This window comes from Neovison vison, chromosome 7 (assembly GCF_020171115.1).
Source record: "Neovison vison isolate M4711 chromosome 7, ASM_NN_V1, whole genome shotgun sequence".
NCBI lineage: Eukaryota > Metazoa > Chordata > Mammalia > Carnivora > Mustelidae > Neogale > Neogale vison.
The window spans coordinates 39,058,565-39,083,909 of record NC_058097.1 but is presented as its reverse complement, the minus strand read 5'-3'; the positions used below and the strand labels follow the sequence as shown (position 1 = coordinate 39,083,909).

Here is a 25,345-nt window from a genome sequence, read left to right as displayed (position 1 = left end):
GTCAAAAATGCGTAAGTCAAAACGGCTTAAGCAATATTACTGTAAGTCAGGAGGAAAAGCTTCGAGGAAAGCAAGTGGAGGGGGTCTACCCAGCCATTAACGGTTGCTGTCTTTGGAGAATGAGATGATAAATGACTTCTTTCTTCTTCTTTCCATTTTTTCCAACTAAATTTTATTTAATAAGCTTTTGATAGAAAAGAATTTCACATATTATGTCTCTGAGTCAAAAGGGCCAGCCTCAGGAGTTGGCCTGAGTGTTGCGAATGGCTGTGGATGGAGAGACACGTCCATTTCTGCCCGTCCCTCCAAGGCAGGCACAGTGACAAGGAAAACGGCAAACCTTCTCCGTGAAAGTGCATCCTGCATGCTGAGGTTCCTTGAACCTAGTGCGTCAGAGTCTCAGCCCAGTCAAGGTCTCCTCCTAAGATCCCACCTGGAGGCCACGGCTGCCTCCCTGTCCTCCCTCCCAGCACAGAGCCAGCACCTGGGGGGCTTTGCAGGAGCGCTTGCACTGGGCTGATTCCCCTGAGCTGTGTTGGGGAGACCAGCTTGGATAGCCAGCCTGGATGGCTGCATGACCTTTGCCGATTACCTTCTGATGGTTGGTCCAAAGGGCAGTCCTGGTGGGAAAGCGAAGGATGAGGAGACAGGGTTGTCCAAGAGCACCATCCCTGGATCGCTTCCCTGTACGTCTTCTGAAAGTCATGGCTCTAAAGATGCCCCTGGCCACACTCCATCTGTCCCCCAGACCCCAGATGCGATCCCCTGCCCTGCAGACCTGGGGGTTACTGCCACCAGTTCTGTGACTCTTCTCCTGTGCTCTGCTCACCTTTCCCTTCACCTTGGCCAACAGAGCACATTCTAGAAGGTGCGGTGTCCCTGAGCTTTGCTCATGGAGGGGAAGGGGCTGAGCGCTGGGGCCTACAGACCTGAGTTCAAGTTCAAGCTCTACGCCTTCAAATGGCCATGAGGTTCTTAGCATGTTCCTTACTTCTCCTGGTCTCACCATCGCCTATCTGCAAAATGGGGAGAGAACACCTGCATCTCATTCAGCATTGGTCAGATTAAATGAGATAAGATGCCTATACTTCTTGGCCTGTTGCCAGGTGTGCAGTAACCCCCTAGTGCATGTTAGCTATAGTATTATCGCTGTAATATATGGGGGCTCTCAGTCTTGTGAGTGCGAATGTCCCTCGGGCCACCACTTCCAGAAACTCACTGCCAGAGAGGCTAAGTTCTCCCCTCCCCTCCTGAGCAGCAGAGACTTTGGGAAAGGACGCCACCCCCTGCCCCACACTCTGCACAACACTGGGCCGCCTGCAGGACTGGTCAGGGGGTTAGTCACAGAGAAAGAGGAGGGGAGAAGCAACAGGAGATAAAGTGCACTTTGAGAAAATCACTCATTTATTTAAATACTATACTTAGGTAAAAAACCAGAATGAGAAATACGGGCATTTGTGGTAATAATCCAAAGGGGAGAAAGGGATATAAATTATCAAAAATACAGGGAAGAATCATGAGACATTTGAAATAAAAATCTGCATCTTTAAAATAGCTCTCCTTCAACCTCAGAATGAGGGTATCTTTTAAAAGCTCTTTGAAGATACTTCCCTACTCTCTTTGTCTCTTTTCTTTATAAGGGCATCTTCTCTTTAACTCCCTTTGGGAAACTTCTTATAAATGAGGATTTGCATCTCTAGGGATTACTCTGGTTAGGAAAGTGTTTTATTAAAAAAAATATATGTTTGCCACAGAATGCTGAGCGATATAATTAGCTGGTCCCTTCTGTTTTATTTTAAAAGGCTGTATGGCCAAGTTCTAATTAAACATATTCTCAGGACGTTTGAAATGTGAAGGTGCCTCAGAAATGGGCACTCAGATGAAAGAAAGAGGTGTGGGAGATGTAAGCAGGGGCTAGCGTATGAGCAGGTTAACCTCATCCTTGCTCCTGAGTGCACAGCGACCCCGATTGATAAGCCTGTCCCAGCTCCCCTTTGGTGGGACCCTGCATCTGGGAGGTGGATTCCAGAGTCCCATGCTTCTAGGACAGGAAAAAGGATAGGTTCCCACATCTGAAGTGAGAGTTGCTCCTGTCCTCCACTCTGATATTCTGATTACACGTTTGGATGGACTCCTTTGCCTAGTTCTTGCCACACAACACCACAGTGCTCCAAATGAGTGTATTACATTTTGCTTTGTGGGTTTTGGAATAAAACCAGAGGCCATGGAATCTTGCTCCTGATGGTACTAGATAAAGCCAGGCTGGCTAACTGAGAGAGGGGCCACGCTTTGTGCTCATTGGTAAGATGGGTAGAAGGATGCTTCCCTGTCTCCCTTCGGAGAAGCAAACGCCCTGGAAATTGAAATATCCTGTCTGCACGTGGCAGGATGCACGAGGAGCCCCCAGGAGTTGAGAGTTTCAAAGTATCGTTTCTGAATCCCCCCCACATCCCTGCTCCTGCAGCGTCCTCGCTCCCTGTGAAACACTTCCACACCCATTAAGACCTCTTTAGAAGTAAGAGGGTTCTCATTCCTTGCTGGTGGGGTTGCAAAATGATAAGGTCACTTTGGAAAACAGTTTGACAGCTTCTTATAAAGTGAAACATACTCTTAACATATGACCCAGCACTCGGCGATCCCACTTCTGGGTGTTGAGACCCAGGAGAAATGAAAACTTATGTTCATGCAAAACCTGTGTGCCCATGTTTCTGACAGTTTTCTTCATTATCACCCCTAAACTAGAAACAACCCAGTTGTGTTTCGGCTGTGCGTGGGTAAACTGTGGGACCTCCATACAGAATATGGATTCAATCCACACATGGGTCAATCAACCTCAGACACATTGTATTAAATGAAAGAAGCCAGACCGAGAAGGTGACATCCTGTATAATTCCATTTAGATCACATTTTGGAAAAGGCAAAACTATAGGGAGGAAGAACAGATCAGTGCTTCCGGGTGTGGGGGATGTGGAAGTGAAGGGCTAGAGGACCCTCGGACTACAAAAAGGCAGCAAGGTCGTGTTTTGGGGTGACGAAGGTATTTCAAACATTAGTTGTGATGGTTCTATGACTCTAGAAATCTGTCAAAACTCAGCTACATTAGAGGAAGAAAGGGAAAACTGAAGGGGGGAAATCAGAGGGGGAGATGAAGCATAAGAGATTATGAACTCCGGGAAACAATCTGAGGGTTTCAGAGGGGTGAGGGGTGGGGGGATGGGGTGGCCCGGTGAAGGATATTAAGGAGAACACATATTGTAATGAGCACAGGGTGTTACATGCAAATAATGAATCATGGAACACTACATCAAAAACTAACGATGTGGGGTATGGTGACTAACATAACATTTAAAAAAAAAAAAAAAGAGAAAAACAAAAAACTCAGAGACCTATATACCAAAAGAGCAAATTTTACACTATGAAAATTAAAAAAAATAAGTTTTAGAGTTTAGTTCAGCAGTCTTGGCAGTCAATGCGTTGGCCTTTTGAAGCTGATCCTCCCCCCATCTTTATTCATTCTCTCCTGCAAAAGATGCTCATTAACCCAATCAAGGCTTTGCATTCCCTGGTGATCACAACTGGTCCACAGAATGAGGCCCTGAAAACTGAAGGGAAGGATGGAACTCCTCCGGATCAGTGGTAAGATTCTGATTCTCGTTTCTGTTGGATGTGGACTAAGAAGCAAGCAGTTCCATTTACTATTGGAGGCCCTCTTGAAATCACGAGACCACTGGGGACAAGCTGACACCGAAAACACAGAACTAAGCGTTCAGAGGGCAGGGCAAACTGGGTTTCTGTTTGTATAATCTAGCCAGGATCCACCACTAGACAATTTCCTTAAGCCAGTGTGAGTGAGGGGCTGTATCCCTTGCTGACTAAAGCATCCTTAGAAGCGTGCTTAGGGATCTCCTCAAAACATCTCAAGTTCCAAAGCCACTTGGAACAAGAGGACACGTACCTCCAACAGAAAACGGGAAAAGGACTTGGACAGGGCCCTCAGGAAAAGGACATCCAAGTGGCCACACACATACCCACAAGTGCTCGATCTCCTTAGCATTCGTGGGAACACAAGCTAAACACAAAGGGGGGAACAGCAAACCACAACCCCTAGATTAGGAAGCATGAAAAATGAGGGGGAGAAAATAGCTAATACTATCATAGGCTGACAAGGAGGTAGAACAATGGAAAGACTTAAAAATAGCTTCTGGGAGTGAAAAGTGACATCATCTCTTTGGAGAACAGTCGGGGGTTGTAGGTCTATGTGCCGGACGACGGAACAATGCCACTTCACATAAATGTGTCCCAAACGGGCTCTTTCACACGTGTGCACAACACATGAGTAACTGTGGTCCTGGTGGCATTTTTCATAAGAGCTGGACAACTGGGGGGGGGGGGAAACAGAAACAAAAAAACTACTATATGGCAATATAGTTGTGGTCCACGGCTTTGAAAATGACCAAGGGCATCCATCCACAAGTTAAGTCTCACAGTTGCCATGCTGAGCCAAAGAAAGAAGACACAAAATAACTCGTGCAATACGACTTCGCTTGTGTCAAGCTGGAAAACATGCACAGCGATGAGCCCCTGTGTGCTGAAACCACAAAGCAAGGCCATAAAGGGGTAAAAGTCAACATGGTAGTGGCCTCCAGGAAAGGGGGTTCTCATTGGAAGGTATTGTGGGGGAGGGGCTCTGGTTACCTAGAGTGGTGGTTACCCAGTTGTTGGTTTTATAATATTATTTATACCATACAGGTGATTTACATATTCTTCTACATTTGTAATGTATCTCACACACAGAAATATAAGGAGTGAAAAAAAAAATTCAGATTCTAGAGAAATGCCAGAAACCAGTTTGGTGCCATTAACTATGGAATGAATGATTTTGAGTGAGGAATTCTGGAGGACTGGCCCCAAAGAGAGACTATCTAGACAGACCTCAGCTTTGTGGTGCTTCATTACCATTTATCCCAGACAGAGGCCTTTTAGAAGTATTTGCTTTTAAGGAAACATTGTATTCTTTGTCAAGTATCAATCTCCTCTCTTAAGTTTAATATGAGCATTAACCTTATAGAGGGCTCTTACTGATTCACTACACTTCAGATCAGATCTGTTTCTTATGCCAGTCCGCAGAGACGTAAGGTGAGCTGTTCTACCCAATGGCTTCTGATTTACCTGGAGGACTTTCCTCTTAGAAATTCAACCATCAGAACCGGAAGTGCAGGAGGCCACGCCCAATACCTCTCAAGTCAGGAAAATAGACGCTGTGGGGTCTGGGCATAAACCATGCAGTTTCTTTGCAGAAAATACTTTCTGGGTCTTATTTGAGTCTATTAACTCCATTTTAAATGTAAATCCAACAGGCTTAGAAGTCTGTTTCCAAGAATGCGTCAGCTTAGAAAGAGATGAGGCAGAAGACTGCTACCAGAGCCCAGGACCACCAGGGAGCTGACACTGAGTAAGGGGACAGACTGAAACACATCTCAATTCTTCTAGGCCTCTAGGGGCATTTATTGCAGGGACAGCAATGAATTGTTAAATTAGACATTGACTAAGTCTTTTTTAAGAAATCAGTAACAAGTGCCGTGCATAATAGATGATTAGTATTGAATGGTTAGCACACCTGTGCATTCCAGAAAACGAAGTTTTATAGAGGCTTTCCTGCAGAGAAGTCATTCTGTGAAAATGCTAGAAATAGTATAGATGTCCTCTTATCTGCGGTTCTGCTGTCTGTGCGGTCTCAGTTATTCGCGGTCAGCTGTGTTCCAGAAGCAGATGATCCTGCTGATGTAGGGACAGGAGGCCCATCGTCACTAACGCTATGTCACAGTGCCTACATCGCTGAGCTCACTTCATGTCATCACGGGGGCATTTTATCATCTCACATCATCACCAGAAGAAGGGTGAGTACAGCACAATCAGACACTCAGAGAGAGAGACCACACTCACATAATTCGTATGACCGTATACTGTTAGAATTGTTCTACTTTATTATTAGTTATTGCCGTTAATCTCTTACTCATACCTAACTGACAAATTAAACTTCATCATAAGTGTGTATGGATGGGAAAAGTCATCGGATATACAGGGTTTGTTAGCATTCAATTCCAGACAACCACCAGGGGTCCTGGATTGGATCCTGCATACAGAAGGGGGGAAATATAGTAACCCCATTCCAAGTCCCTATGAGTATATGTACATGTACAGACACAAATATTTAAATACATTCATGTATATAGAAGTCTATTGGAAAATACTAATCTATGTTTTGCTGTGAGTGTGTGTGTATGTGTGCACAGGCGTGTGCGTGCTGGTTTGGATCCCATTAAAGAATTCGGGATTTGGATGGAATTCACTCTGATAGCTGAACAATTATGGAACAGCTGCATTTTCAGAACAAAATGACCTTTTCATCAAGTTACAAAACATTAAAGGTTAAAGAATGTTTGAAAGGAAGTTAATACTTTTAAAACATTGGGAAAATTGCCATGCTTTCAAAGACCTGACCAAAAGGAGAGGAAGGCGCCAGACCAGCAGGTATGAGCACTATTGGGGGGAGGGGGGGCATGACATATTTGCCTTGCCTGCTTCATTGAAAACTATGAATGAACCTACTTCCTCAGGAAATGAGAAGAGGCAGGCCTGTGATCTGCACAGCACGGGAGCTCACGCAAGGAACCCTTAGCGGGCTGGTTCCTAATTGCAATTTTGAAGTCACATTTCTTCCTCTCGCGAGTAGCGATGGCAGAGAGCAAATCAATGAGTGTCAGATTTTCCAGGCTTCTATTTTCCATCTGACCTGAATGGCTCACATTCCAGTCACTACTAACAGGGAAAATAGAAATATCAGTGAGGCTCTTCACCATGCCCCTTCCTTTAATTAGCTCCCGGAAAAACCTGGAGGGATCCGCCTTATTCGCCCCTTCGAATGCTCACTCTTCCCAGGAAGTCAGGAGGCCTGGGCACCACTATGCCTCCAGCATCTCCCCTCTTCCTTCCTTTTTCTCCCAGTCCAAGCACCTGCTTGCATCCTGGGGTGCATCCAACATAACCCCACTTCTAAGCCTGTCTACAGAGAGGTCCAACCCTGTGGCTACCCTTCTCACAGTGGCTGGAGGAGGGGCCCCTATTTATGGCCCCGCTACCTCGTGCTGAGCTCTTCACCGAGGCACCCACATGCCTCAGTCCACATGAGCCTCCCTAGCACCCGGGCGGTGGGCTCTACTGTGACTTGCCCATGGTCACACACAGCTAGGAATGCTGCTCCCCCTTCAAACCCCTGTCTGACCCTGAAAGCTCCCAGTATGTACACAAAGAGGCAAAGATTTCAAAGGGCATCTCCAACTTTAATTGGATTTTTCCTCCCTGAGTCTCTACTTGGTGCTTAAGATGGAGAGAACTGAAGAGACAAGGCTGAATGAGGGGTGGGGGAGAGCCATCTGTCTGGGTCATGAGCTCCGGCCCTGCATCACACGGTCAGAAGTCACATTTGCCTGTCAAGGATATGTGCACACCCACATCATACTCACCACCATGTGTTTGACCCTTCTATGCTGCCGGTGGTTACTTCTCTCCTAAGACACACCATTTAGTTGTTCTCCCTCATTCCTTGTGCCTCGTCTGGTTCAGGTAGGGCAAGGCGCTGGGCTGGAGAGCCAGCTCTCTAATTTCTCACCTTTACTGTCTACCTTCTTGACTCTCAACGACGTGCCCTAGATAGTACCATCCTCGAGAGGGAGCAGCTTGCATTTCTGGACATTTGAGACGGGAGTGTCTCCTTGACAAATTTCCCTGTTGGAGAATGACTCTGGCCCATTTTCAAGTCTCATTGGTCCTGGCCTACAGGTGAGGCGTGAGGAGGAGTAAGGAGGGCTTGTGGGCTCATGGGGGCGGGGGACTCTTTGTCCTGCAAGGTAAGCCAGACCTCTGGGAGGGCCTCCTCCCTTCCTGAGCCTGCCCTCACTGCCTCAGGGGCCACAGGCTTCCTCCCAGTGGGGAACCTTATCCCCAGGCATTCAAGTGGGCTGGGACTGAGGGTTCTCTTGCAAGCAGGGAGGCCCTTTTTATACCTGAACCTAGCCCACCACCAGCTGTTCTCCAGTGTAGTCCCAGCAAACACCTTCTCTTTAGCAAAAACATTCCTAAAAAACAACAAAAAAAAAAACCTTAAATGATGCAAAAGGCTTCTTTACCATTCAATTCCCCTATTTGGGCAATATATTTTGAAAGTGCTCATAACACCTTTAAGGTGATCAAAAGTCAAAATCTGGTGTCTCTCAAATTGTATTCAGTAGCTATTAATTTTTTTTTCCTGTGTGCATTTACAAATGTTAGCTGGACAGCCTTCTGCCAGGCTCTGAGAATACTACCTGCCCCCACCTCCTGCTTCATCCCTTTCGCCACTTGCCCTGTGCAGATGACTGCCTGAGCTAGGTGTCTCCTAGACAGGTAGCTAGAAGGCTCTTTGGGCAGGAACTCAGACTTCCCTTCAGCCTGACCATCTTTTGGCTAGAAGGAAGGGTGGATAGAGATCAAGCACGACCCTCTGGAGCAGTTTTTGGTGGGGACCCTAGTCTAAGTCCAGTTAAGATGGAAAAAGAACAATATTCTCGCCAGGCCAGCACCAGGAAAGACAATTGAATGTCCACAAACTCTGTACTTTAAAAATAAGGCTGCTGGGGTGGGGTGCCAGGCCCCAGGGTACTTGGCTCAGGATGGGCTATGGGGTTGGGGGGAGGGGAGAGATGCTCAAGGTACAAGAGATATCCCTTGATCCTTGGCACAAGCCAACCCAGTATTCTGTGCCGAGCCCCCTGTTAAGTCTGGAGCCACAAGGAGGAGCCAGGCCAGGAGGGCAGCTTGCCTGGGTCCTGTGGAGTCCTGTTTTCCTGCACACCCACAGGTCAACGCAGTGACAGATCCCATCCTTTGTCTGTGCACTTGAACACACACTGATTTCCACACCCCTCCATGCTGGGCATCTGCAGCCTGTGCACACCTTCCTCCTGGCATGCCTTTGCACATTCATAGGATCCTTTGCCTGGAGGTCTGGGCACTTTCTCCAGGACATGTTTTCCTTGGGGGAGGAGCCCAGCCTGCCACCGTCAGCATACTAACACTGCCTGCTTTTCCCAGGAGCGGGATACCCACAACCTAACTAAGGTCTGTGGCCCAGCCCCAGGCGGGGGACAGGCTCTGGGGTGTCCCAACCTCGTCCTAGCACCCAGCATCCTGGACTTTGGGGTCTCCGTGGGCAAACAGTTCTCTGTTCAGGGCGAGCTGGTTTTGCACGCTCCAGAATTCAGTATTGCGTGGCTTTGGGGAAGGTATCATAGACTTGGGTGGGCAAGGATCTTGTCTTGAAACTACGTCCATGGAGCAACCATGCTCTTTTAACTTCCGCTAACTTAGGGGAACCTAGGAAAGGGGGGTTAGGGTGAAGGGGCTAGAGCTCTTCTTGAACCCCTTCTTCAGAGGTCACCACCTGCCCCTGCAATCCACCAACACATCCAAGTCATCCAAGTGCAAGACGCGCGAGGGGACCACAGCGCACCTAGTCCAAGAGGGCAGCCCTGAGAGCAACCCGAACCCACAACCTCCCTGTCCCTACTCATCCTGCCTGGGGCTGGAGCGACCGCCCCCGACAGCCCACCTCTAGAGGGCGCTGAGGGAGAGGTGGTACTGCGAGCTCCCGCGGCGGGCTCCAGGGGGAGCCTCAGGGACTCCACCCCTTACCCCCGGCCTAATTTGAATATTTCATTGGCTGCCGCCAGTCTGGTCAATTTATCATGCAAATGCGGGTGCCCTCCGCGCCGGAGAGGAGCCGCCGCCCGCGCGGGAGAGCGGCGCCCGATTGGTGGCCGAGACAGCGGCATTTGTAATATTTTTCTTTGGGCATTGGAGTCATTTACCAATGCCATCGTCGCAACTCCAGGCACTGAATCACAAGCCACTTAAGGGGTTTTATTGGCAGCTTTGAAACTTCTTTAACATGTTCTTTTATTTTAGATCAAGTGCCAACCTATTTCTGACCTCCCCCCACGCCCACCTAAAAAGCTACAGCGACTACAAACTACCTTGCACCCTTGTGAGCTGTGCGTCGGGTGGCCGCCCCTGCCATGCCACAGAGAGGAGGACTCTTTGGGGTGAGCGCTTGGTAGACCCGAAATGGAGAACTTTTGCGAATTCTTGTGAGGGTTGGGGAGGGGACGGATAGAAGAGGAAACACAAAAAGCAACCCGGAGAAAGGAGGAGGAGGGGAGAAAGAAGATGAAAGAGATGGGGAAAAGAGGTGTCAAAAAGAGGAAAACAGAAAGAAGAATTCAGAGCTTCTCTACGGAGGAGGAAAATCTCGGAGCTGTGAGAGCCTCTGAGGTCAGAAACTACCTGCATACAAAGAATCTGACCCTTCTGACAACCTTGTCCCAAAGAACTCTGGCTCTCCTATTCTGGATATACTGGTGAGGAGTACCAGGTTTCAAGAAATTAAAAAAAAAAAAAAAAAAAGAGAGAGAGAGAGAGAACGAAGACCCAGCCCAGTGCCCCGCTCTCTTGTACCTGTCCTACTGAGAATTGCCCTCGGTCTTTCCCGTTTGTAAATTCAGGGAGGAACACAAAACCATAATGTGTATGACAGAAAAGAAGAGCGATTTAGGGAAAGAGAAAAGGAAACGAGATTCTTCTTCCTTTTGCAAATTCTCGGGCCAGTTAAGGAGGTCACCAGGCACGCAAAGCTGGGCTGTCTGGTCTGCGATGAGTGGGTGATTTGATATCTGAGACCCCCTCCTCCTCCTACATAGGAGCCCGAACACAGCCTCACACTGGGGGGTGCCCACGCATGGATTCAGAAACACGACTCGTGCCGGGCATCTCTTGCAACGGCGAGGGAAGAGATGGGCACTTCTATTTCCCAGCTAGCAGAAAAGTACTGGTCCCTTCCAGCCAGGGGTAAGCCCCACCGTGCCTGCACCCATCTCCAAGGTAGTTTTTTGTTTCTGTTATTTTAAGCTCTGCCCAAATGGTTTCCAAAAATCCATTTCATCCGGAGTGGGGAAAAGAAAAACAAAACATACCATTCCGCAGCGAGTAATTCGGGAAATTCCCGCACAAGTCAAAGTAGGCAGGAGAGATAGGACCGAAGGGCATTTCGCCAGCAATTGCTCCCTCCGAAGTGGACTTAATGTGTATAGGTCCTCCTTAGACCAAAATGCAAAGGCTCATTTTCTTTATTAAATCATAGGTCTCCTGAAAAGTTTTTGAAAGTTCGGTAGATGATTGAGCTTGAAAAATTACAGAAGAAAGGGGAATGAGGTCCTAATTGAACTTTCCAAATCTGAAGATGTTAGACCAGGAGCACAGACAGGCTGGGGGGAGCGGGGTGATTCCTAGCCCATCTTAGGAAACTGGAGAAAGTGGTCCCTAGGAATCACCCAACCAGGAGATGGGTAGGTAGGAAGATCTGGTTCCCCTCAGATAACCGTGTTCCTTCCCTCCCTGTTAGGTATATAGTTTTGTTTTTGTTTTAACACAATTATAATTGCCTGGAAATTTCGAGTCCATAAAAATGAGGCATTGAGGAGGGGGACCTGCCAGCCCTCACTTACTAAGTGGCTTGGCTGGGTCAGTTTCCATCCAGAGTTCTCAAGGTCCAGTCATGCTGGCAGTTCAGGGTCTGCCTGGGGCCCCCTTCCTTTGCCCCTCCCCCCAAAAGACCAGGGACATCATGCCTGGCCAGGGAAAGGCCACAGGCCTCGGAGTCCAGTGGTCCTCCTGGGAATGGTGGGATGCAGTGAGCATAGTTGGGAAAATTGGACCAGACCACTGTGCTCCCAGCTACAAGAAATTTACAAAGCAGTAAAGCCCGGGAGGGTAAGAGGTGGGAGTCTGTGTACCCCTGTGTGTGTGTTGGGGGTGGAGTGTTTCATGCCCCAACACCAATCCTTGACCTTGTGGTCAAGACAGTGGTCTCCTAAGTTTCTTCGAAGCTTGAAGCTTGATCTGCCCCCCTGCTGGTTCAACCCCAGCCCACATCCAGGCACGCTTGATGCAGCTCCCTCAGGGCCCCACAGAAGTGGTATTAATCTACGGCTCCGATTTTCAAAGGTTTATTTCACGTCAAAACTGTAAAAGTTCTTAAGAGAATTTACAGATAAAACATCTGGTTCGTTAAAACAAAGCTACCGGAATAAGAGAAACAAACTTCGCTGTTATGTAAATGAACTTTTAGCAAACAATTTACCGCCTCGCGAGGGTCTGGCCCCAGGGTCCAAGTCTCTAGCACTTAGGCAGGGGGCGGAGGTCCTGGACTCAGTTCCTGGTTGGGGTGTGCAGGTGGAGGCAGGCAGCTTCTCTGCGTCACGGGGTTTTCCTTTGCCTAGCTCAGACAGTAGTGTGAGGAAGTGTGTAAGGGGGCAGCTGGAGGCCGGCATTTCGGTGGAGGGGGCGCAGGTAGGAAGAGGACTTGGTACTACCTCTCTTGCAATTGCTGGGCAGTCAGTGGGCTCCCCAAAGGCCCTCCACCGGGCCTGATATTTTCACACTACAAAATGGAAGGGGGGAGGGCAGGCTCCCTGCATACTCCACCCAGCATGCTTTGTCCCTCCAGGTGGCCTGTTCTGCCCTGAGGGCACAGAGCACCCCTCTTCGTGGCCTGGGTTTAGGCCCCTAAGTTCCTGGGACCTTGGCCTACCCTGGCTATCCGCCCTGGATTGGCAGCGTCAAGGATGCCTTCTTTCCAGTAGCATTTCTCTCTGTGGCCATCCCAAGTGAGGACACACCTTGGCCTTCCTTGGGTCAGGCACACTGTCCCCCACTGGCCTCATTTGCACCTAGAACGCAACCTTGGACTGCCGCTTCCCCAATCCTACTTCCTTGGTCTTCAGCAGTATGTTATGGGCCAGCTCCCTGCCCCTCCACTGAATACTTGTTCCCAGCCACACCAGTGTTTGACTTTCCCACCCCCCAGATTCCCCCCAAGAGACCCCGCCGTGGGTCTCTGGTTGGCCAAGTTCAGAAAGGCTCCCCCCGGTTGGGGAAGACTCACGCAGATGGGCCTGGAAGACTAGTGCCTGTAGCTCACAGAGCTCAAAAGGTTGGTGTCACATTTCTAACCCTTGACCTGAAGAACTGGTATTTGGGAGGATTTGCACCGATTAGGGCTCATCGAAATGGCAGGGAGGAGGGTTAGGGTACCACTGGGCCCAAGTCGCAATCTTGGGGCTCTGGAATGGTCTTCAGTGGCCCGTGGGAATTTTCTGGGCTCACAAGCGTGGCCACCCCTATGCGGAGTGAGCCACCTAGCCACAGTGAGAGCTGTCCATTTCTCCTATGGGCACCTGCCTTTGGGCATTTCGATGTGTCCCTCCACTGCTCCTCAGCCCGCTTGTCCTTTTTTTGTTTTCAGGGATTTAAAAAAAAAAAAAAATTCCGGAAAAGCGGCACCTCCCCCAAATGGGAGCTTCTAACTGGCCTAGGGGGTTACCCTTTGCGTGACTCACTGGGCTAAGTTAACCAGGTGCCTGCGCGCGAGCGGAAGCCTGCTGTTGCTTTTCAGAGGTATCTGCAACTCCTTGGAGTGGAGTAGAAAGATTTCTACACAGTGTTACCTTCTGCAGAATTCTAGCTTCTCCGCCGGGCGCCGGCTTTTCCGCCCTCTAGTTTAGCGTGGAAGCGGTTCGGCCGCACCCTGGAGCGCGGTCCCTCCTACCCAGGGGAAGGAGCCCCAGTGTGCGCCGCTGCGGCCGTCTCTCTGGCCTCCTCCGGTGCCGCGCAGACCTGGCTCCCGGCGCTCGCCGGAGAGCGGCTCCTCCATCCCTTCTAACTCGTGAATCGGGGAACGAAGACAAGCCCAGGTTTTGACCCGCTCCTGTAGTCGACTCTTGAGGGGGCAGAACTCACCAGGCACCCGGACAGGAATATTTGCAGTAGGGATAAAGTCAGGTAAAATGCCGGGGACCGCCACCCCGCAGATGTCCAAGGAGTAGGTCCTCCGTGCGTCCTTCCTCTGAACTTCTTAGGGGCAGGACAAGACAGACCTTTTGGCCTGGCCAAACTAATCAGGCACATATATGAAGATATTTGTCCTCTGGACAGTGGGATGGGGAACTAGGGGTGGGGAAAGCAGGAAGAAAAGCAGGGGAACTTGCAACCACAGCGAGGTCAGCATTCTTGGAGAATGGCGCTGGGAACTACCCATAACGCTCTGGCTTCTCCAACATATGGCCCTGCCCTTTCTCCCTCCGTAAATAGCATGTTAATTACAGACTTGCTGTTATCCGGATACCATTTCTCCCTAAATAGAGTCCCCGTTTTTTTGCCTGGGATTCGCGTTTTCTTCTCTTCTCTCGGTCCTCACTGTCAGGCCGTGTCAGGCAGCACCCAGGTGGGGCCTGGCAAAGTTTTAGCTGTATACCTACTGGCTAAGGTCAGCCCCAGATTCAGCCCAGCTGAAGCGTATTTAGGCCCTGCATTCAGGTACCTATTGTGCTTGGTGCTGATTTGGGAAGTCTCCCTTTCCTTTTCTCCTACGCCACACCCATTCCACAGAAAAGGGGCAAAGAGAACTTGGAATTACAAGGGCTAGGTTGACAGTGTCCCTCTCTAACTGTCCTATTCCAAGGACGGCCTGCAAGACTAGTCCCGTTTTGAGGTCTTGGTATTAAAGATGGTGCGCATGGTTAAAAGAACACCGTAGAGATTAGGGTTCCAGGCTGTGCCACGCCGGGCCAGAACCCTGTTTGAGTGTTCGGCCAAGGCAGCGCGGTCGCAGTATGCACTCCGCATAGCCCGTGTTGCGCGTGACGGGCTGTCGCTGCGATGTGCAGCTCATTGACACTGATGGATGCGCCAATGGTTGGACGGACAGATGTTAGGGCGGATCGCACCGCGCGCGGCGCCTGAGCGGGGGAGGGCGAGGTAGCGATCGGGCGGTGGCTGCGGGCGGTTCGGAGACAGGAGCTCAGGCCGCGGCCCGCAGGGGGAGGGGGCGGAGGGAACGAGGTTTGGAGAGCAGCGCGGGGAAGGAAAGGAGGAGGGGGAACAGGAGCCAGCGCGAAACTCTCAGCCTTCCGTGCGCAGCGCCCAGCGCTGTGCACCCATCACTACCGGCGCGCTTAAGTGGGCGCTCCGCGTTGGGAAGGTGAGCGGGGGGCGGGCAGGAGCTGACCTCGCAGGGCACCTACCCTCCTCCAGGCAAGAGGCTCCCAGCGCCGCGACCAGAACCGAGAGGCCGCGGGCGGCGTCTGCCAACTCACCGTTTCCTCGTTCGCAAGAAGCGTTTCACGCCCCACGGCCGCGTCTCCCGGGCCTGGAGGGGCAGTCGCTTTAGCCTCTGCGGCCGCAGGCATCAACTGCTCGCCGCGCCCCCGCCCCCGAGTCAGCCACACACTCGACCAGGCCCGGAGCCCAGCCGTAGCCCGACTCCGACTCCCCCGCAACCGCCTGGGGTCCGCACCCCGCAACTCCAAGCGCTCCTGCGCGCGCGAAGGCGCTGGAGGCGGCTTTATAGCCCGGGAGGACGGCAGCGGCACATCTGCATTCAAGGAGGCGTCTGGACCGAGCCCAAGCCCGCAGGCTGGGGGCGAGAGGAGACTTTTGATCTTACCGTCTGGGTGAGATCACGGTCTCCTGGTCTAAAAGAAAAGAAAGCATGCCTGTGAACTTTTAAAACAAACTTACATAAACAATCACAAAGAAAAAAAGATACAGAGAGGGGGCAGAAGAAAAGGGGAAAAGAAACACAAGAAAAGAAAACATTTAAAAAAAAAAAAAAAAAGGAAGGAAGGAAAGGAAGGAAAGAAAAAAAGGAAGGAAGAAGGCCGGGTTTGCAGCTCCAGGAACGCTCCGGCAGCCAGTCCCAGGGCGCGGGGCTCCGGCCCTCTCCGGGACTGTCGGACGTGGGGCCCAAGGGAGCCCCCGGGCCCCAACCGGCGCGCCCAGGAGCGGCGCCACCTCGGGGACCGTGGGCCTGGCGGCCGCCCCCACACCCCCAGCACCGCCGCCCGGCAGCTCCCAGAGCCAGCCCAGCCGCGGCCGCCCCATTCCCGGCCCAAGAGCTGGCCCAGGGAGACGCAATCGAGCCCGCAGCGCATCGATGCGCCGCCGCCCGCGCCGCTCCGGCTCCGGCTCCCGTTCAGCCACCGCCGCCCGGGGGTCGTCCCAATGAGCTCCGGCCCACCCGCGCCCTCGCGGCAGCCCGTAAGTGAGCCCGCGTCGCCCTGCCGCCAACGCAGCCCCGCCAGCTCCTCCTCTCCGCGGCCCGCCTGTCCGGCCCGCTCGGCGCCTCAGCGACCCCAATCACCCAATCAATAATCAATTCTTTTCGCCCAGTACTGGTGGCAAGCCGGGCGCTGGGCGCGGTGGCCCCCTCTCGGGGGCGCCCCGGGACGGGGGATGGGCTTCAGAGCCCGAGTTCCTTCCCCCGCCCCCGTCCCGCCCTCGGATCCGCCAGTGCTAGGGGTGGGGGCGCGGCCGGGCGCCTAGGGGGCGAGGGGCGGGGTGGGGGTGGAGGGACGGCGATCTTCCCAGGCTGAGGAGGAAACTTGGAGGCACCCCCTCGCACACCGACCCCCGGGACGGGCCCGGGAAAGTTTGCCCGGGAAAAAAAAATTGGGGGAAGTGGCGGCGGCGGGTCCCGGGGGAGGAGCCCGGGTGGCGCGGGGTCTGAGAGCAACCCCCACCCACTCCGGCCCGCGCCCGCCTCCTCCCTCCAGGGCACCGGCGCCCGCCCGTGGGCCCTGGCATCCCCGGGGGGCGCGGGCCCAGGCCCGGGGAGCGAGCTGGGGGCTTAGGACGCAGCGGGTGGAGAGAGTGCGGCTTGGGCGGGGCAGCGGGGGGGCGGCCAGGGGGCGAGGCCGGGTGGGGAAGCCGGGCGGGCGGGGGTTAGCGAGCGCCCCGGGACTAGCTGGGCCGGGCCGGCGCCGCGCCCCTGCGTGCGCGCACTGGGCGGGGGCGGAGGGGCGGCACCCCCTCCCCGGACGGGGCGGGGGTCCTAGACAGGCCCGGGGCCGGGGCCGGGAGCGGGGGCGCGGCGCCCCCGCGGGCGGGCGAGTGACACGATCATCTCCTTTTCCTTTAAGCTTGCCTGTTGCCGACGCCGCCGCTCCAGCCGCGCCGCGGGCAGGAGACTGGACCGCTGAGCCCCGGGCCGCGGCGGCGGCTGAGCGTCCCCCCCGGATGCCGTGACCCCCTGCCCGGGGGCGGAGGCCGGGGCAGGACCGGCCGGGGCCGCTCCCGCGCTCCTCCTCCCACCCCCTCTGCCCGCCTTCTCCCCCTCTCCCCGCCCCCCGGCCCCGAACCCCGCGCACCTCGTCTGGGGACGGGGCGGGGGGGGGCAGGGCCGCCGTTCCTCCCCGCCCCCTCTTCCTCGGGCCTCTGGAGCGATTTGTCAAACTTCCCATTCCGCCGGCAGCGCGGTCCTCCTCCTCCTCCTCCTTCACCACCTCCTCCTCCTCTGCCTCCTCCTCCCCCCGCGCTCCTCCCTCCCCGCGCCTCCCTCGCCCGCCCTCCTTCTTCCCTCCGCACGTTCGGGGATCGCGGCGGAGCGCGGAGAGGGGGGGACGCGGAGAGCCGGGGCGCAGCAGCATCCTGCGGGCGGCCGCTCTCCGGGGGGGAGGCTGAGAGCCGGCCCGCCTCGCCCCCCCGCGGGCCCGCCGCCCCTCCCTCCCTCTCCTCAGCCCGGCAGCGGCGGCGGCGGCGGCGGCAGTGGCAGTCGCCGGAGGAGCATCATGCCGAGGAGGAAGCAGCAGGCGCCCCGGCGCGCAGCAGGTACGAGCCGCTTCCCCTTCCTCCTCCTCTTCTCCTCCTCCTCTTCCTCTCGCCGCGGTGCGCCTCCGGCCAGCGGCGACCCGGCTTTTCGCCCCACTCCTCGCCCCTCTCCCTCTGCCCGCGCAGAGTAACTCCGGGGCGCCAGGCTCGCTCTCTGCTGTGCTCTCTGGGTGCGTGCGCCCGCCTCGCGTCCCGGGCGCCCCCCGGACGCCCCGCCGCGCTAGCCCTGCTCGGGCTCGCTCCCACTTCGGGAGCCGCGCGCGCTCGGGGCCAACTGAACCGGGCTGGGTCCCTGCCCCTTCAGCTCTCCGGCTGCGGAGGGGATGGGAAGGAGCCCTCTTTGGTCTCTTTCTGTGGGGGGCGGGCGGGGTCACCTGAGTTCCCCGGGACACCTTCCGCGTCCTCCCGCGGCCAGCCGGCGGGGGACAGCCCGGTGTCTGCCGAGCGAAAGAGAGCCAGCGAGTGAGCGAACGGGTCCCTTCGGCCACCTTACTGCTAATCCGATTGATTCTTCATTTATTGGGCCCAACGCGGGCAAGCGGTGGAAGCCAGAGCGCACAGGGTCTGGGTATTGTCAGATGACTGTCAAGTCAGTGTTAGATGCTGGCGTTCTCTGTATCCGTGTTTGTTTTCCCTTACCCCCACCCCCTCCTTCCACTGCCTCTCCCTTCCTCATCTTCTCGTAGCACTTAGTTCTGGGACGTGTCTCTGTACTTTCAACCCCCCCCCCTTTTTTTTTGCCAGGAGTGTCAGCTCCTGTTAAGACTGAGCCGATTTTTTTCCCCCCTCTTTTCTGGAAAAAGCATCATTGAAAACAAAACAAAACCCACACACATAACATTATTTTGCAATAATGTCAGTTGGGGGCATGTTGCCTGGAAGAAGGGTTTCTGGCCCTTTGCCACCCTTGATTTGATGACTGATTGATCGCCCGTCATGCTGCTGCCTTTGATCTATTCATTCCCAATAAACATCAATAAATCACTCGCAATGGTGAGGCCAAGCTCAGTGACGTCACTAGGGCCCTGTCAGTGCAACTTCGGGGATTTGGGACGGATTGCTGAGAGGACCACATATGGACGGGATGTATTTTGATATGAGTAACATTCAGAGGCACAGAGGTTCAGATGCTGCCTGAAGCCTGAACGGGAGGGTTCAGTGATGGTTCATGTCTGGTCTTTTCTGTTCTTCTCTTTTGGTGGAGGAAGGGAGAGCAGAGGGCAGGGTCAGGGCATTGCCTGGCTCCCTTCTTGGATGAAGACCTTGTGTCCATGCTGCCCCCGAGTGCCTGTGGCGGCTGTGGGGGTGACGGTGATGGTCATTGCCATCATGTGAGCCGACATTGGCCGTGGAGCTCACACACTGGCTGCACTCTGAACTGGAGTCTCCTTACACAGGGTCACGCAGAGGGAATGCTCTTTCTTCTCCCAGAAAATGTACTCTCTTGTTCGTATCTTAAGAAAATCCTCGAAGAAAACAGACGTGGTTTGGGGACATATCACTGCAGGTTTTGCTCTGTCTCAGTGTCGCCCAAATTTAGGAAGTTTGAAAATCCCCGCGGTGGTTCTAGGGAGGGTGCTGGCACTTAGGTCACCTCCTGGCTGATGCTACTTGCCCATTCCACCTTCTCCTTTAAATTCCCAGCTCAGGCAATGAGCTTATCTACCCAAAATAAACTCTAAAAGTTTGGAGGACTCCTTCACAAAGTTGGGCAGTAGGAGTGTCTTGGGCTTCTTCCAGTCTTTTACATTTTTTCTTTCCCTTTTAGATGCACATTTTAAGGTATCTGTGTGCCTCAATCAAAGGAGCCATATGTGATTACATCTTTACATTTAGTTTAGAACTCTCTCTACGGTTGCTTCATCTTTTCTTCTCCACCTTGCCAATCTGAGACTCTTCTAGGATAACTTTTTGCTAAAAATGTTAGCGAAGGAAGAAATGTACTGTTGATTTTATTTATTTATTTATTTAAAAAGCAACCTGTTCCCTAACCTTTTTGCACCTTTTAAAAAAACCAGCCAGGAAATCGCAGGTCAGTTAAGAAATATTCATTATATAAAAACTTGACTGCCCGGCTAATAGGAGATGGAAGAATGGTTTTGCTCTATCAAAATGACCCGTCAAAACGACTTTGTTTCATATTTGATTTAATTGTCTCTCTCCTGACAGGCACATTCATCAATAGCTTAATGGTCAATCAGAAGTTGGCAGCCTGAGTGCTTTCTTTCTTTCCCATACCCTGGTTTTGGATTTACTTTATCAGAATGCCTCTGCCTAATGGACGCGTGAGGAGGGGGTGGAGAATGTCTGAAGGGCTACTTATTTAAGAAGAGGGGAGGGATGAAACAAAACAAAACAAAACCAAAAAACCAAAAGAAAAAAAAAAAAAAACGTTCCACATGTAGGCCATCGCGACGTAGGCGCAGGCCAATAAGTGAACTGCCTGAGGTTTTTGTTTGTTGGTTGGTTTGGGTGCAGGAGAAACTTCCCATTTTTTTTTCTCCCCTCCTGTTTTTAGTTCTCACAGCTGCAAGTTATAAGGTTCATGCCTGCTTTTGTGGCATCCTGGGAGTGATGACAAATTGATTGCTTTGCACTGATAGAGAGTGGGAAAAAGAAAGATGTCTGCTGATTGGTAACTGGAAATCCAGTCCCCAGCAACCTTGAGAATACTCGAGAATTTTTTTTTCCCCTCCAAACTGAAAGGTCCGCTCAGCCATAAAAAAAGAAAAGTTGTTTTGCCAGCTTCATTAGTGTTCACCTAATTAGCTGTAAACCTGATGGATTCCTGACAGCTTTAATGATTGGAGATGACAAGCTCGACGCAGTGTCATCCAGCAGAATTAGGTTTGCAGCTAGTTTGATGTAATCAAGTTGATATTACACAGTCCTGGCTGCCTTTAGTTGTGCATTAACTCAATTTTCTGCTGCAGGTGACAAATGGGCTTTGGTACCTGGATAATCATGTCATAGGAATTAGGGCCCTTTTAATGGTCTGGGGTAGAATAACAACCACAAAGGGCTGAGAGCTGGGAAGTGTGTGCAGACCTAGCACACAGGTGCACACAGTTTTCCTATCTAGGCCAAATGTAACATTGCTTTCCAGAAGGCCAGAGCAGCCTCCCAGAATCCCTGAAAAGATGTATTTCTGTACTTTAGGATTTTCTTGCTTTCTTTCTTTCTTCTTCTTCTTCTTTTTTTTTTTTTTGATAGAAATTATGCATGGCTTCCTGTCTGTTCTCACAGGGAGAGAGACATTTCTTCACCTGCCGAAGAGAAACCTGGTCAGGAGGGTCCTTTCTCCAGGCGTGTCATTCCAAAGGGCCATACATTTTTTGCCGGCCAGATGTTTTTGCCTCAGAGGAGGAGGATGGGAGAGGCCCGTGTCCTTCAGGCGAAATGACCATTGTCCCTTGTTCGAAATGGGACTCTTACTTGGGCGTGATTTTTTTTTAAACAAGTATTCTTTGAAGATACCAGAAAAAAACAAAAAACAAAAACAAAAAAAAATCGAGAGCAGTATCTCGTAGCAGATAACATTTTATCCGTTCTTATCCATTTTCTGGGGGAGGGGGACTTTAAAATCTTTAAAAAAAAAAAATTGCCTCAACTTGCAAAAAAAAAAAAGTCCTCAGTGAACGACAACTTGCCATTGACCTTTCGAGTCTTAGTTGCTGAAAGAGAGTACTCTTCCAAGGAGTTTTTGGGTGGTCACATCAAGAGGGGAAACCTTTAAGCATCTTGATTTTTGTAAAAGTGCTGGGAACGCCTGGGTGTTCCAGATCTCCGTGGGGCCCTGGGGGCAGGGTAGGCTTGTCTAAAAGGTAGGGGCTTGGTGCTGTCCATGTCTGGCCATCCGGGCCTTGGTCGCCCACACACAGGGTACCTCTTCTTCTCTGTCGGAGGCACGTGGAGCCTTCAGGAAGGCATTTCGGGCGTTAGCCCTGGGAATGTATTTGCTCTCAAGCTTGCCACACCTTTCTCCTTCGGACAGGTACTCTGCCCTGTAGCAAGGTGACAAGATGACCGGTTCAGGCTGCTCTGTGACCCATCCCCCCCAACCCCCACCATTTTTTCTACAACATGGGAGGAACAATGCACCTTTTAAAAAGGAAAATCAAGAAGACGAAGGAGAAAAACAAAGAGGGTGGGAGACAAGACTATCCCCCTGGACGTCCACCTAGGGGAGGGAATCTTCCAGAATCAGCTGCTGTGCACCCCCCCCCTTATCTTGACAACTGTCAGTTAGGGCTTCAGTGCTCTCCAGGGCCACAGTTGATTGTGAGCGGTGGATGTTGTCATTTTGTTCTCGGCGTTGCCTTGAGCGCGCTCAGGAGCGAGCGATAGTCAATAACTTGCGTACCAGCAGCTCTGCCCCAAATTGTCTCACACGCCTGCCTTTTCCCTCTTTTTACCAAAGATTGTTTTGTAAAGCGATTAGAATGAAAGGTGACGGCTCAGGGCCATGGGGACACCCGGGAAAAACCCAGGTGAGGTCCCAGAATCAAAGCCCTTCCTTCCTCTCCCCGTGCCCCCCCATCCCCACCTCCACTCCTGAGGTTTCTGGAAGGAGAAGGATCACCTTCTTGAGGGCAAAGTTCCTGCACTGTTTTGGGGCTGGGGGCTTTCCCTTCCACCCTGGTGGTGACAGCGCCAGGCTGGGGCCAGGGCTGTGGTCACAGGCAGGGGAGCAGGAGGGACGGGAGCAGAGTCCCTGTCCTGGTATACAACAGCCATATTCATCCAGGGACATGAGCAGGTCACAGTTATTCTGAGTGCAGATTGCGAGGCTTTTCTGCCGGCCCATTCTTATTCCTGCCTATCACTGGACAAACTATAAAAATAGCTTTGGTCCGGTAGAAATAAATAAATAAATAAATAAATAAAAGAAGGAAGAAAGAAAAGAAAAATAAAAAAGAAGTAGGGTGTGTGTCCCTCTGCCCCCCTTCTGTGTTGGTGTGCAGCCCAGTTAGGACGATGGGCCTTTCTTTCAAAGAAGCTGTCTTGTAACACTCCTGTAGCATTTTCCCACAGCCCATGGAGAGAAACGGCAGCCCAGAGCGGTGCCATCACTTACCCCGGACTCAGGTGTTCACGGCAGCATGTGTATGCGTGTGTGTGTGTGTGTGTGCGTGCGCGCGCACACGTGTGTGTGTGTGTGTGTGTGTATTTTAGTTATGCTCCAAATTGTGGTTTCTCTGTCTGAAGTTAAAAATGAAAGGTGAATACAATATATTGTATTTGGTAACAATGATATGGACTGGTACATCTAGACAGATAATGTGCAGTTGTAATTAGACTCAATAGACAGGCAGTCATTTTTAAATTCTTTGACACATGCATAAAATAGTCATATAATAAGATAAGATGACAATTTTATGTTAGGTTGATAAAGTGTCCTGATACATGCATTTAAATGTCTGTAAGCCTTTAAAAAAAATCCAGACAGATTAATTCTAGTTTCCAGTATTTGCAGTTAGTCATTAAATTAATTTTTAAATCCTACTAAACAATGGCTATGAATATTTTTTTTTCTTCTAGTTTTTTATCTTTTTTATTATTTTTTTTTTTTACCTGAATTGCAAGGAACGGATACATAGACTTGGTAGCTTTCTCTAATTTTTCAACATTGGTAAACAGTTACATTAGATGTGGATGTGAAAATTCAGTTTACTGTTTGTAACCAGAATAATGCTATGCATTTTTGGAAATTTAAAAAAAAAAAAAGGGGGAGAGACAGTAATAGAGCCTAATCTGCTTACGACCACTTGCATGAACAACTGTCATACTCTAGGTTTAGGAATCTTTATTAGAAAGATTACATAGTGTCCTTGACCAAATATTGAATATTTTATAAGCTCCATTTAAAAAAGAAGACGTTTTGAGCACATACACTTGATTTGATCAGCACTTAGATTCTTGGATTTAATTACTTTCAATTCTGTAAATTATTTTAGTATTTCAACAAGAGTGGCCCAAGAGATGTACTGGGACGGGGGGAGGCATTTCTCTAAAGGTCACGTTACCTGGACTTTTTCCATCATCTTCTTACCTTGTTTTCTCAGATGTGCAAAGGTGTGGCTCTTGAAGAATAATTTCAATTTGTTTGGGCTTAATGATAAATTATTAATTCATACTGTCAGGACACATGTTATTAATTATGACTGTGTTTTCTTCATCCAGAACAGCTGTTGGGGAAACAGTGTAAGTTCAGATTGTCTTCAGGGGGAGGGCGCCAAAGCAAGGAACTTACCAACTCCTTGTCATCATATTCTTGGTCCCCTTGTTTTGGGAAGAAAACATTGCAGGGGGTGGAGTTCAGGGGAGAGGGAAACGATTCATTCTCAACCAAGAGGGACACTGGCAAATGCTAGCTAATGTCCATTTTTTGGGGAAAGGCAAGCCTAACTCTCAGTGCTTTTTGAATTCAGCTGGGATTCTGAAGGTGGTACCTGGCCCCTTCCCAAGTCCAGGTTTGGATTGGCTGCTCTCTTTATCCTACCAGCGCTTCTTGTTTTCTTCTTCGTCTTTGGTAGACCAGAAGGTCGTGGCCACAAGTCTGTAGTGACAGAGAGCAAAATACTCTTGAGTGCTTGTTTGTTCCCCAAAGTGGAACCCGTCCTTAATGGAGAGCAAAGCGTTGTTTGGTAATATACGTGAAATGACTCAAATTCATTTACTTTTGATTTTTCCATTCCCATCATTAAATCTAGTCCTATGTATTCAGTTTCCTCTGAGTTCTTTGAGAAATGCATGTTGCATAAAATAGGCAATTTTTAATGAACAATTTAATGTAAATGGGTTTTGAATTTAAATTAATATTAATGAAGCCTTGAGTGAATTTATTTTGCATACCTAAAGACTTGTAAGTCTTTCACCCATGTGCTTTCTCCTTTATGTAGTAACATTGGTTGGGTGGATTAACTAGCGCCTTTTAAAGATTTACACTTAAAAAAATGAAATTGATTTTATATGTCCAATAGCACCAACATATTATTAGGCAAAGGTGTTACTTAACTTAAAGAAAATATACCTCATTTCCTATTAAACCTCTCAGTTTCCATTACCCTGTTCTTCCTGCAAGCTGCCGTTGCTTTGGTATTTGCTGCTGGGGGAAATACATACCAACAATAGTTAGTACAGTCAAGATGCTTTCTTTCTTTGGCTTACCTCTAATGCATTATGTATCCTGGAATGACGGGAAGTTCTGTAATTAATTCTGTTAGATGTAATTGCTATAATCACTTTGATGTTACACATAATAAAGGTAATATGGTAAGCACATAAAAAATATAAACACCTTATTGTAACACTACTACTAAAATTCCTTCTCGTCAAGTCTGCTTTATAGACAAGTGTTCTTAACTCGTTTTGGTCATAGGTGACCATTTATCGGAGCCGTGTTCATTGATATTCGAAAGGAGAATCATTTATTGGAAGGGATGGGCCTTGTCTTGGAGAGATCTCCAAGCTGGTTGCCTAGGAATCTTAATGCCCTTTTCCTTAAAGATGTGGCTAATTAGAAAAGGTGACCATTCTCTTCTGTAGAGGAGAGAGGTAAGCGCTCCGGAAACGGCCATGGAACGAG

At 50.7% G+C, this 25,345-nt stretch overlaps 1 protein-coding gene across 1 annotated transcript in view; it reads left to right on the top strand.

The window, feature by feature from the left end:
• Positions 1 to 17,459: 17,459 nt before the first annotated feature.
• The window catches only part of TSHZ3 (teashirt zinc finger homeobox 3), a 70,760-nt gene continuing 62,874 nt past the window's right edge, over positions 17,460 to 25,345 (top strand). The window contains exon 1 of the mRNA XM_044256241.1: positions 17,460 to 17,757. Within this exon, the coding sequence (XP_044112176.1) occupies positions 17,718 to 17,757 (40 nt within the window). The 5' untranslated portion in view covers positions 17,460 to 17,717. The remainder of the gene's footprint in view (positions 17,758 to 25,345) is intronic.